The sequence below is a fragment of the Vicugna pacos genome, unplaced genomic scaffold (assembly GCF_048564905.1).
Source record: "Vicugna pacos unplaced genomic scaffold, VicPac4 scaffold_104, whole genome shotgun sequence".
NCBI lineage: Eukaryota > Metazoa > Chordata > Mammalia > Artiodactyla > Camelidae > Vicugna > Vicugna pacos.
The window spans coordinates 7,427,258-7,440,546 of NW_027328784.1; the positions used below are offsets into that span (position 1 = coordinate 7,427,258).

The following is a 13,289-nucleotide window of genomic DNA, read 5'->3' on the forward strand; positions in this document are numbered from 1 at the left end:
TCTCTCTCTCTCTTTTTTTTTTTTTTGGGGGGTAGTGCGAGGGTTGAGTAGTGCTGTGCCAGCATGATTTGGGGGCAATTTGTGGGCAGATGTCGTGCAGCAGCAGTGAGATATTTCCATGCATTTTACTTTCCGGACATCACCAGGGAACATGTGTGGTTTGTGCCTGCAGGATGGGATGCTGCAGGACTCCCTGGTCCATCAATGTTATGTCTTGGAGCTGCTCCGGTCAGTGAATGATTTTCTGTGGCTTGGAGCTAATGTGGTCTGATGCAGATGATCAGATGTGTAACTAAAGTACTGTTACTTGAAATAAGAGAAAAGCTAGCAAAAATGTCTCTAAAATACAGGATGAGGGAGGAGAATTGGCTGAGCTGCTTGCAGTGGGGAATATTCTCAGGTGACTCCCTCACTGTGTCTCCTGTCACTATCCCCCACAGCCCTGCATGGCAGTCCTACTGAAGCAACCATGCACTTTCTCAGAAACGCGCTGAATTTCCTTGTGCCTCTGATTGTTCACTTTTTTTTTTGAAAGCACATCTTGCCCTTTGCTTAAATGCCATCCCTGCTAGCCACCACTTACACTCATTCTTCTGGACCTCGTCCATATATAGCTGCTGAATGAAAGAACAAAATGTAGTATCTCCATTTAGTGGAATATTATTCAGACATAAGAGTGAATAAAAAAGAAAAAATAAATAAAGGGGAATATGAAAAAAGCCATCTGCTCTGGGTAGTCCACCCTGACTGCTCAACCCGGCCTTTTCCCTTTGAAACCCCATCCCTTATACCCCACTCTACTATTTTTTTATAGTATTTACCACCTTCTAATAAAGTTTAACATTTTCAAAAAAAAAGAGACATGCTGATACCACTTCAACATGGGAAAGCCTTGATAACAGCACGTTAACTGAAAGGAACCAGACACAAACAGCCACATATTGTTGATTTCAGTGATCTTAGAAATGCCCAGAATTGGCTCATGCAGTGGCAGAGAGCAGATGATGGTTGCAAGGGGCTGGGTGGAGGGGGGTTGTGGAGTGACTGCTAGTGACAGGGGTGTTCTATTGGGGTGATGAAGTGTTCTGGAAATAGATGGTGGTGAGGGCTGCACAACCGTGAGTGTGCAGAAGACTGCTGAGCGCTGTCTCTGGGAGTGCTTGTTGTTGGGGCGGCTTTATTTTGTTCTCATCCTGTAATGTGAAGGGTCATCTTGTGCTGAGACCATTCAACTCCTGTGAGTGGTAAGGCTAAGAGACTTTGCAGAGTCATGTTTCTTTTTTCCCCCTTGCTGAGTGTAGGCAAAAATGGTTTAAGCCTGAGAAAGTGCTCCATATGCAGAAATGTCTTTCAGTTTTGGCTGGTGTAAAAATCTTGTGAGCTTTTTAATCATTTAGGACAGTCTGTAGGGGGAAACAGCCTGTGAAGCCTGGGTGAGACTTGGAAGAGCCGCGCTACCCTCCCAGACACGGGTGGGGATTTCACCCCCATTCAGGCAGTGAAGGGCCAAGACCCGTGAGAGGAGTTGACAGTCATGAATATTTATGTGTATCCGCTGCTTCATCTTGGATATTAATTTCTAGCTGAGTCATTTTGTGGCAGCAGCCTCATCCTACAGCAGGAATTTATAGTATCTGCTCTTTGAGGTGAAGAGCTGACAGACTTGATTATTTAACAGTCTATCTTGTATTGATATCTCAGATTCCTTTGTCAACCGCAAAACAGCAGAAATACAGACGTCCTTTAATGCCGATGTGACCTGGAGCAGGTTTAGTTTCTGTACCTCAGTGACCTTATCTGCGTGTGGGGAAGATGATAACAGTGCTTCCCTCAGAGGGGCTGGTGAGAGGAGACTGAGAAGCACAAGTGGAAGACTTACACGAGATGCTCATGAATGACAAAATTTAGTGCTCTCAGCCTGGTGAGGCCTCAGGGGCAGAGATGTCAGAACAGAGCAGTCCTAGCCGGAGTTCGATCCGCATTGTCAGGTTTTATGATCACTATCACCACTGTGGGTTATCAGGTAGTTTTAAGACTTGGTAATATGAATTCATGAATAATGTTAAAGACTAGACAACTCAGATCCGGTTTACATAGTTCTCAAGATTTCCTGTGAGAAATGGATATTTTTTCCCCATCTTAAATCTGAGTGGATTCTCTAAAAAAATTCTGTAGTCCTCCATCTTTTTCCTTTAATTCTCCTTTTTTTTAAATAAAAGTTTTTAAATGGAGTTACTGGGGACTGAACTGAGGGCCTCATGCGTGCTGAGCACATACTCTCTCAACTGAGGTATACTCTCCCCCATAATTTTTTTAAACTTTACTTTCTTAGTATTCAGAGGTTAGAGGCCTCTAATTCTTTTTTTGGAGACTTGTCCATAAACCGGTAAATCTAAAATTAATGGACAAAATTTGGTTTATTAAAAAAATCATTAGAACTTTTATCAATCCATTCAAAAGGAAATGCTTATTGAGTTAAAATGTTTCTCCTTTATGGTGATTTCTAATTTTTGGTCTAGCTTAACTTATTAAAAGTAATCCTCATCATCATAATGACCAAGCTTGCTGTGAGTGGACACCTACCAAAGGCTAAACTGTTTTTCTCATGTTTTACTTCAAAGCAGGTGTTTGACGGTAGGTATCAATGTCTCCTTTTTGCAGCTGAGGGATTGAGAGGTGGGCAGCTTGTCCCAAATCAAACGCAGCTGGCGGTGCCTAGCTCGGTGCTGGAATCCAGGCTGCACAGGATGCATTCTCAATTTCTCCTCTGATCAGCCTCCCGTTGAGTGGTTTCCCGAACTCCTGTGAGTCCATAAATGACCGATTTTGGCGATCTCAGCCTGATGAGGCCTTCAAAGGAGAGACACCAGTGAGAATGTGAGACAGAGCGGCATAAATTAAAATTGTACATTTTCACAAATGTTGCATTCTCAGGTAATGACTTAAATAGTTTATGTTTTCTTTATATTAGTGCTATGTAAGCACTAAAAACAAAACATTAAAAATGATTATAGTGCAAAATAGGAGTGGGCTTTGAAAGTCCAATCATTGCTAATGATGTTGCTTGTTTTTCTCTAGTGGTGCTTATTGACAGAATAATTTACAATGACTGAGTTTGTTTTATGTATGTAGTCTTAGTATGGAGGAAAAGTTTGTCAGTGCATATTGAAAGTAAAATCTTTACTCTTTTCTTTCCTGATGATAAATATGTACGTTGTTTCCATGGCTTAAGTATATTTCCTCATTTGTGAAATTTGAGTGATGCCGTTTACCATGTCTGACTGTGAGAGGTAGACGCCTTGTATACAAAGCATCCAAGAGCTGCTTAGTAAAAATGTGCTGTCACAATGACAGATAGTTTAGAAGGATCAACTGTGAATACTAAAGAGGGTGGCTTGTTTCTGATGCATATTCAATATGGATATATATGAATATGGCTTAAAGTAACAAGGATTCAGGGTTTTGTGTGTGTGTGTGCGTGCAGTATGAAGTTTTAATGAAATCTGTATCATTCTATTGAGACAGGGACTAGTTAAATTGACTTAAGCAGACGACCTTGAAGATTATTTACACAGAATGTGTATTGTTACAACTCAGTGTTCATGCTGCCGTGTAACTATACACTCAGACATTTAAATTCGTAGGACTCTGACCAGAAGCATTAAGTTTAGAAAAATCCACATTGATCATTTTCAGGGAATAAGCTTCTCTCTTTTGTGATTAAAGAAAATTTTGATTTATTTTTCTGCACTCTTAATAGGTTTTAAAATATCAAAACATTGATTTGACATGTCAGCTTTTTTAATAGAAAAAAGCTCATGCTGTTTTAATATGTAAATAAATGTTTTTGTATTTCAATACACTTCTATGATTTCCTGGCTCTTTGAGAAGTATTTTGCAAGATACTTAGATTACCTCCTGTTGGAAAAATACAGACATGACTTTTATGAATATAGGCCTAGTACAGGTCTGTTGGTTTTTGCTACAGTGCAAGACATGAGGACTAGGAGAGCAGTATGTGCTACATAAGCTTTTAGTTATCTGATTCTTGTTTCTGATCCACAGGCAATTTTTGTGTTGCACCTTTCCAGGCAACCAGGAAGGCCTTTTAAGCCATAGGTGGCGCTGTTGCACCTTCTTACAGTCTTAACTTTCCTGTTTGTAAAGGAAGTCTTAAACGTTTTTTTTTTTTTTTGATTCCTTTGCTTAGTGCTTCAGGGTAGCACAATGTCCATTATGTCTGACTACCTGGAACTATTATTCTGCTTATGTCTTAGTTTTATTCTATCATCTCGCTGTGAACATTTCAGACTTCCTGTGCAAACAGTTGCAACATCGGACTTTCCTTGCAGTGTTAGAAACCAGTGAGCCGGGATTTTATAAAAGAGCTAGAAGCGGCCTCTGGAGCACCTTAAAGCTGAAAAGTGTACTGAGTTCCCTAAGTATTATCCCCACCGCTGTGTGTCAATGGGTGGTAGGAGATTTGGTACATATACAAAGGGGTGTGGTGTTTTGACTTGGGTTTGCGTGCACGCGCTGCCACTGAGCTACGTGATCCTGAGTCAGTTCTTTCTGAGTTTTTCCCTCGTCTGTGAGATGGGGACACTCATTTCTGCTTTGTAGAATTGTGAGAATTAGAAATTATGTAAAGTGTTTAGCACAGTGTGTGTGACAAGAGGGCTCATAATCTTAACTGCTGTTTGGTGTGAAGCCATCATTTGATAGTCTTTGGCAATTACTGAGAAACAGGAAAATAAGAAAAGCTGGTTTTATGATGAAAGATATTTGAGGAGGTTCCATAGTTCCTATACACATAATTTAGCATCAGCAGAGTCAGGACATTTACACAGTCGCCCTGAACCAATGTTAAGCCACAGAATTTTTGTTACTTCATATATGTTGGGGCTTAAGGGGACCCAATACTTATACACATGTTGTGTCCAGCAGCCAACTGAGAGATGACAAAGAAGAACAGGCAGGCGATAAATGTCTCCTTTATTACTGATGAAGCCACGTTCTCCATGAAATTCAGGGCTGTGGGAGAGTGAGTGTCATGACACTATGTCCCAGAATTAGAGACTTACGCAGTCCCAGGTAACTCTGGTCCACAGCGAGCATTCCCTTGAGAGATTCTGACCCATAATGCACAGGACTGTCTTGCCATGGAACTGAGCATCCCGGCTGCTTCCTAAGGGTGGCCAACACTGGAGGGGAAGGAAAGCTTTCATATGCCCTGCTTGTCTCCCCGGACTCACACCTCAATCTGTTAGTGTGAGGAGGGCTAGCCGTGGGCCAGTGGTCAGGGGTGTGAAGGGAGAAGCAGTCTCCCATGGACCAGAGGAGTGGGGAGGAGGGAATTCCCCCTCAGATTAAACAGGTGGTGGCTTGAAACAGAAGGGTGCTCCTCAAGAGTTTATAAGAGGGGAAATAAGGATTTCCTTTGGGACTCAGAATAGTCATGAAACACAGAAGATGATTAGATGGGAGACTTGCAAATCACTTTCTTATTAAATTGAAATTTGTTGGGCACCAAAAATGTGCTACATTCTTTTCTGAGAGTTTTACAGAAATGAATCCTCCAATTTTCACAACAAGCGAGTAAGAAAGATTTGATTGTTATCCCAGGTTTACAGTGTGGAAATTGAGGCACACAGAGGGTAAGTAATTTGGCCAAGGTAACAGAGCTAGTAAGTGGCAGAGCTGGGATTTAAATCCTGGCTATCTGGTTTCCAGGCTCCCAGGGATGGGCTTTGGGTGTTTACAGGTATCTGCATCCCTGGATCTCTGTACCTCTGCACCAGTTAGACCAGAAAGGACAGGGAAAGTGGAGTTATACAGGTACTCACAGTCGTGTTTCAGCCACTGTCCATGGAGTGTGCCCCGTGATTGGCATTAATTGTTTTCCAGGCAGTAGATCTGTTCTTATAACAGAAATTTAGTCCATTGAGTTAATCTAGAAACCCTTCCTGCTCTGCTTCTGTCCACGCTTGCCATGTGACTGCCTGCCCGAGATTGGGCCGTGGAGGAGAATCTGTACTCATGGTTGAACTCTGATATTTCAATCTGGTTTGTAGTTTCACATCTCCTGTTACATTAATAAATTAAATTTCTGGTTTTCTTGCATCAGTGTGTCATAAGTTTGCTTAATGTGAAACCAGTCCATGGGAGCCCAGGGGTGCTGACGGTATAATTTCTGAGCATGTGGCATTTCTACCCGTGCAGAAATGGCTGGAGGATGTCCACCTTCCTCACTGATTTCTCCCAGCAGCAGGGTCCTCTCCCACCCCCGGATGTAAGGATGGGATCTCTCTGAGTAGGCCATTCAGAGGCCGAGTCCACCAATCAGATGAAGTACCTGGAAGTGGGTTTAATAGAAGAAAAGGGCTTCCAGGTAGTCCGATGGGCTGTTTGAGTCCGTTTGGTGAAAAGATGTCCACTGTGGTTGAGCTGCTTCTTTGCTGTTTAAAAGTCTGTATTACATGAAGGGATTTTAAAAAGCAGAAAGGTGTGATTTCAGGTGGTACATCCGCACCGGTGAGTAGTGCTGGATGACCGCCTGTGTGAGGAATAGACAGAGTCTTACAAACTTCATAAAACAGCTTTTAAAGCTCTTCCATCTGAGTGCACTTCGTATGGGGTCCAGTTCATGACTGGTCGTGCTGAGAGGGCACGTAACTGATGATGGCAGAAAGGACACGGAGGCATCAAAAAGGTCCCAGACATGTTCTGTGTTTAGAGGATGGGGCACAGAGTAACATATTTGAGCTGGTTTTTCATTGAACACTTTTGAGTATTTTCTAGGACTCCCCAATCCCCCATGGTTCCATGCAGCTGGGTGTCCCCTCAGTGCAGCTCTGTCAGCGCTTGCCCTGGGCTGACGCGGTGTCACGGGGAGCAGGACGGACAGTGTCCCCGGCTCCTCCGAGCTCCGTCTCCTCATCCGCAGAGCCGGGTTTCTCATCCGTGTCTACTTAGTAGGATTGCTGAGAATCACACGTGATGGTTGTCAGGTGTGACTTTTGGTTGTCTCTGTGATTGGCGTATAGTCAATATTTGATAGAAACACTTGTTTTTTATTATAATTGTGGCTCCTAGATTGCAGTGGTTTTTAGTCTGCATTTATTTTTTTATATAAATTTATTCTTATTTTTAAGTAAGCACTTGTATTTATTTATTTTCATGAAGGTACAGGGGATTGAAGCCAGGAACATGTGCGTGCACAAAAGGTGCTCTACAATGGAGTAATACCCACCCTCCTTGTCTGCACTTAAAAATAAATATTTCAATACACAAAATATTTCTTAAACACCATCATGGGTCCTATTTTCTGCATAGACAATTGAATACATATGCCATCTCAATAAGAATAAATGTCATGGGGACATACCTTTCTAAATCTGTTTACGTGTTTTAAAACGATCATAGCTAGTGAAAAACACGAGTCTTGGATCCACTACTTCTTAGGGTCTGCTTTGCCATCATGGGGAATTACATTCTACAGAGAAGGCTAATTGGATCTCATTGATATTTGGATGATTTTGCAATGTTCAAGGCTTTCAAAAGCTGACCGTTTTGTATTTTAAACTAACTACAAAGTTATCTTCTAGAAGTTGTAAGTCCTTAGCTTGTGAAGTGCCCAGTAATTCAGTTTGTATATGTCTGTGTCTCTGTGAACGTGTATGTGTGTGATTTCAGGAATATAGCAATAAGTTCCATATAGCCTTCTGAAATCTTTCTCCTCCAGTTCAAGGTGTAGGTATATATTTACACAAATAAATTGATACTCTTTTGTGATTTGGCATATTGGTGGGAATAAGAGGTTCTCATAATTGTTTCAGAAGGGTTGGGGAGCATGAGCTTAGAAAATGGGAGGAGATAGAGGCAGGGAGGTTCTTTAAACTTTGTGCAAGATGAGAAACAGTAGCTTTTCTTTTTTCTTCTAAAGCAAACTGGCACTGAATTGTAACATACTAATACTCAGAATTGCTTTTCTGATCAGAGACAAGTGCCTCAGATTTTTCAAGGCAACATGAATGATGAAATGTGTTTTAGCAGTTATCTTTAAAAGTAGTTTTATTTTTCAAGTATAAGTCTATAGACTGTTCTTTTTTTCCCAGCTGTACAAGAATTTCTCATTGATCCAGGTACGTGATCAATGTGTTTAGTTTCTTTGGGTTATTTATTTTTTTTAAGTGCTTGATTCATTCTGGTGTGAATGAATGTTTAAAATTTCTGGATTTTGATCTTTAAAACTTGCTGATTTATCAGAACTGCAAAAAACCTGAGGTTTGTTCCTTGTTTGGTGGGGCAACCTATTGATTTATGTTGTCTGTTATAGAGGGAAATTCTTCCTCTAGCCTGTAGATAATTAAGTGAATGGTTTGCAGTGTGCCTTAAAAATTATTTGAATGCATTGAGCATGTTTGTCCAGTGAATTTTGGATTGAGTCATAATAATGACTTTGCTTTGATTCTGTGGCTTTTGTCCTCTCCACAAGAATTTGAATTCTCTGTTGCATTTTGTATTCGTGTTCTTAACAGGGGAAGGAATTTTGCATTTTTTACAGAGGTGGGTTTTCCTATCCCCTCTGAATTCCTTCTGTAATTGATACAGCGAAAATCTGTTATTGCAGTGCTTAATTATTTCATAAAAAATTTTTTGGCTTAATCAGAAACAATGACAAAGAATGATAATAAAAAATACGAAAACCTTCCTTCCTTTGAAGAATAGAAATGAGGTGGTCAGGCTCACGCATGCTTTGTACCTGACACACTTACTCTCATGTCATTGTGTATCATGAGTCGGAGATGGAGTTGCTTCAGGTTTATAGATTTTTGTTTTAACATTTGTGTTGAATTCATTCTCTAGGCATGATGATTCCTGTTGCCTTTGTGGAAAGTGTAGATGAAGGGAAACAAATGCTTTGTTTTGTTTTCAGGAGGCCTGAGATGCTGATGAGAAAAGAGTAGAGGGTGGGCTGAGGAAAATAGTGATAGACCCTCACCTCCAGGCTGAAATTGATGAACAAAGAAATCAATTAAGTGTATCGGTATTTGACTAATAGAAGTCAGACAGCCCAGACTGTCTAGTTATGCCTAAAGGAAAGTACTGAATTCACCTGCAGAATTAGGTGCTTTACCATGTAGAAGCAGCTTAGAGCAATCAGAAAAATCAGTGATGAGATATAAAAAGAATATAATATCTTTTATTTCTGAAACTTTTCTACATTAAGTTGTGTAGAGCTAAAATTAAGTTTCAAGCACCAGGAGTTAAGAGTTTAGGTGGTTCTGTGGGATCATTATTCAGGGATGTGTCTAGACCCTGCTGGAGTGGCCGAAGCTGGCAGGAAAAGATCCAGAGCCAGGATTTGTCATCCTAGGATGTCCTCCATAATGGTTCCATGCGGGAGCCCATGATTGAGTTAACAAGTTGTAACACATCGCAGCCGCCTGTCAACTTTAAGAAAAAAAATGTGCTTATTAACTGCTTTAAAGCAAACACCTGTGCATCCTCACTCCTGTCTCCTTGCCATAAAAAGCAGAGACAATGCCTTGCTTGCATATTTGAGGTTATAGATAGCACACTGCTTATTGCACAGCAATGACCCAGGCCCTCAGCTATAAACGCCAGGCCTGCGTGGTGTTAGATAGTCTATTATCCCCAAAACAGGGACCAGGCTGGTCTGGTGGTCTGCTTTGTAATGAACATGTCTAAAAAATGTATCTTGTTCCCCTCAGCCCATGACTTCCCTAAAGGTAAACTAAGCCTTAGTACTCATGGTGGAGTCTACAATCTCTGTCTCATCCCTTCTTTCCCCAAGTTCCTGCCTACTATCTCACAACTGTTATTGACTTTTTACTTTGATTATACACAATAAATATGGGAGCATTTGAGAGACTCGTGGATTTGGCTCCCTAATCCCTCTCGCTTTCTTTCCTTTTTCCACAGTCTTGAGAAATTCATTCCGTGTCGGTAAGACTTCCGCCAGCCAGAACCCACAGTTCCAGGTGAGAAGGATGCAGGCTTTATCCCTCCTACCCGAGGGAGAGAGAGGAGATAATTGAGATATGCTCCCCTGTGGTCCCTTCCTGCCCCAGGGCCACTCCAGTTCACCTGCAGCCTTCTGGCCTCTGCTCACAGGGCCTCTGTCCCAGGATTGACCGCAGCCTTTTATTCCCTTGTCAACATTCCCTGTGCCTTTTAGAGGTTGCTCTCTTCTCTGCAATTCAACCCTGGCAGATGTGATGGTGGTCAGCGTGCTGATGGGCAGTTACTTGGGGACTCCCAGGAGCCATGCTGATTCTCCTGAGTCATTCGGGGTTACAGAACTGTCAAGCACTGCAGGAAGCCCATTCACGTGAGTTCAACACAGCATTACATCACTTTCATTTTATTTTTGAATTTTCAGTGGAGAAATTATTTGTAGCACACTGTTCCAGATTTTAGGCCGCCTGCTTTCCTCACCACCATTTCCTTGTTGGCTCTGGTGCTTGTTTTAAGAACCAGGTTTCTTCTCTGGTCATTTGTAGCAGCTGGGCTTGCCGAATCCTTGATTTGCATTTGAAGCAGAATGCTTCTTCGTGATGTCAAACTGATTTTCCTTGTCATGTCTGAATATTTCTTGTACACTCAGCAACAGTTTCAAGTGAAATGCTCTTGTCCAATTTCGGTTAACTAATATTTGCTGATCTCCTGCTTTCATGCTGAGGGCAGTTTCTTCTTCCTGTAATAAATGTTAGCAATTTGCATTTACTATGGAAGGTACTAATCCGAGGTGCTTTTGTTCTTAACAGTTTTAATACAAATCACCCATTAAAATGTACAGCGGATTTTACTCTATGCCCAGAAATGTGCATCCCAGTCAATCTTAGAATATTTTCTTCCCCCCAACAGGAAACCCAGTACGCATAAGCAGACATTATCAACTTCCCCATCCTCCCCAAGCCCCAGGGAGCCACTCTTCTGTCTCTGTGGATTTGCCTGTGCTGAACATTTCATGCAAATCGAGTCACTTCATGTAAGTGGAACCGTCTATTTTGACTGACTTCTTTCACACTGAGTAACGTTTTCAATGTTTGTCCACGTTGTGGCCTGGGTCAGTACTCTATGCTTTGCTATTGCTGAATAATATTTCACTGTATGGCTGGGCCCCTTTATTTACCCATTCATCACGTGATAGACATTTGGGTTGTTTCTGTTTTTTGGCTCTGAAAATTAATGGCGAAAAGTAATGGTGAATATTCCTGTAGGAGTTTTTATGTTAACATTTGTTTTCAGTTCTCTTACTTGTGTGCCCAGGAAGCAGAATTGCTGGATCATTCAGAAGCCAAATGTTCAACTCTCTGAGGACGTGCCAGGATGTTTTCCAAAGTGGTCACGCTGTGTTACATCCTCACCAGCAATGGCTGCGGGCTCCGCTTCCTCTGTGTCCTCATTAGTGCTTGTTAATCTTTTTTTGATTTTAACCTATTGTAGTGAATGTGAAGTGGTTTCTCCTAGTTGTTTTGACTTGATTTCCTTTAGAGCTAATGTTATTGAACACCGTTTCATTGTGCTTATTGGCCATTTGTATATTTTCCTTGAAAAATATCTTTTCAGATTCTTTTTTCATTTTTTAATTGAGTTGCCTTTTTATTGTTGAGCTGTGGAATTTTTTTTTTTGATACACAAATTCCTTATCAGATAAATGATTTGAAAAAATTTTCTCCTGAGTGTTGTTTTTTCACTTTCTGGATGGTGTCTTTTGAAGCAAAGTTTTAAAGTTTAATGAACTCCAATTTATCTCTGTTTTCATTTTTCCTTGTGCTTTTGGGGTAATATTTAATATCTGATGTATTTTATTAAAACTTGTATATATAAAATAACTTAATTCTTAGGACGGTTCTAGGAGATGGGTGCGGTTGTTGTCCCCAGTCTATGCATCGGAGACTGAGGTGCAGAGAATTTGACTGACATATTAGTGTCAAAGCTACCCAGTGCTGTGGGAATTCAGACCCTCATGTTTTTCCCTAGCATCTGAGCTCAACACCACCATGCTCCAATCTTTCCAGGAAACGTTAATGAAAAAATCTTTACTTTTTTGATTTCTTGTTAGATTTTTTTCTTATTGGGGACCTCAAATTCTCATTTTCTTTTCGGATATCAGTGTCGATTTATTTTAGGTCTCATGTAGGGAGAAGCATTGCTATCAGTTAACTTCTTTATTACTCACTCTCCAGTGATGATTGTTGCTAGTTGATCTAATCAAGTCATGCTTAAGTCTTTCCTGCTCATGACACTAACAGCAGAGTCATGACTTATAGAATGCTCAAAGAAGAAAGTACTTGATTGATTTTATTTTGCCAACCAATCAAACCAATCAAATAAAACCCTGGTGTTGACACAGACTATAAGCCCTCCAAAATAGGGTCACTGTCTTCATTGTGTTTCATTTGTTGGGTCACAGTGTCTGGATAGTGCCTTGCTGTCCAGCAGTTTTGTGAGGATACGGTGCTCGTGAATCATTGTAAGGACAGAATTTTGACAACAGACTGTGTTGTTCATTTCACGACGGAAAAGGTAATATAGAATTACTGTTCAGATCTGTTTTAAAATTAAGCTTTGAATTTTGAGAATAGTTCAAGAAGCCATACAAAGCTCTTTTTCACTAATTTTAGATCTATCTTAGACACATTATGTTTACATAGCAGAGTAACTTATCAAGTAGATTTGACAAAGGAGTGTTATATTGATTATTTGTTTTAGTTGAAATATTCTACCAGGGATAAAGTCATAAGTGCCCATAAATGAACAAATATATTTGTATTTAAATGCAACATGGGAGCAGACTACATATGTTTCTATATAATATATATGACTGTGTGTTTTAATCTTTCTGTCAGTGTTTTAATAGTTTTTCAGCAATTTTGTAACTTTAGAATTCTTCTAAAAAATTCACCCCCAATTCTAGTGCAGTTTGTACTGTGTATCCTGTCTTATGCATGGGATTCCACTGTCCCCTCAGTGAGGAATTTCCTCTCCTATTGTGTTAGGAGCAGAGTTAAAGGAACTGTGATTTCTAGGCCTTTGCTCTCCATGTGTTTGCAGTTGGCTCTCAGTCACGATTTTCCCTTTCCAGAGTTTTCATTGTTAAATTAGAATTTCTGAAAATAACTATTAATATGTTGCATTGGTCTCCCTAGAAACTTGACGTCTTTGTGCTTTTCAGTTTTCAATTTATGAAAAGTGCAAATGCACTCTTGTTTTTAAGTTGTCCTTTTTCAATAGATATTTATCTCTTAATTGATAGA

General features: G+C 40.5%; 1 protein-coding gene across 1 annotated transcript in view; it reads left to right on the top strand.

Moving 5' to 3' along the window:
• Nucleotides 1-13,289, top strand: part of LOC140694811 (uncharacterized) — a 40,801-nt gene that overhangs the window by 24,498 nt on the left and 3,014 nt on the right. The window contains exons 6-9 of the mRNA XM_072957870.1: nucleotides 8,118-8,144; nucleotides 9,949-10,007; nucleotides 10,240-10,357; nucleotides 10,894-11,017. Of these exons, the coding sequence (XP_072813971.1) occupies nucleotides 8,118-8,144; nucleotides 9,949-10,007; nucleotides 10,240-10,245 (92 nt within the window). The 3' untranslated portion in view covers nucleotides 10,246-10,357; nucleotides 10,894-11,017. The remainder of the gene's footprint in view (nucleotides 1-8,117; nucleotides 8,145-9,948; nucleotides 10,008-10,239; nucleotides 10,358-10,893; nucleotides 11,018-13,289) is intronic.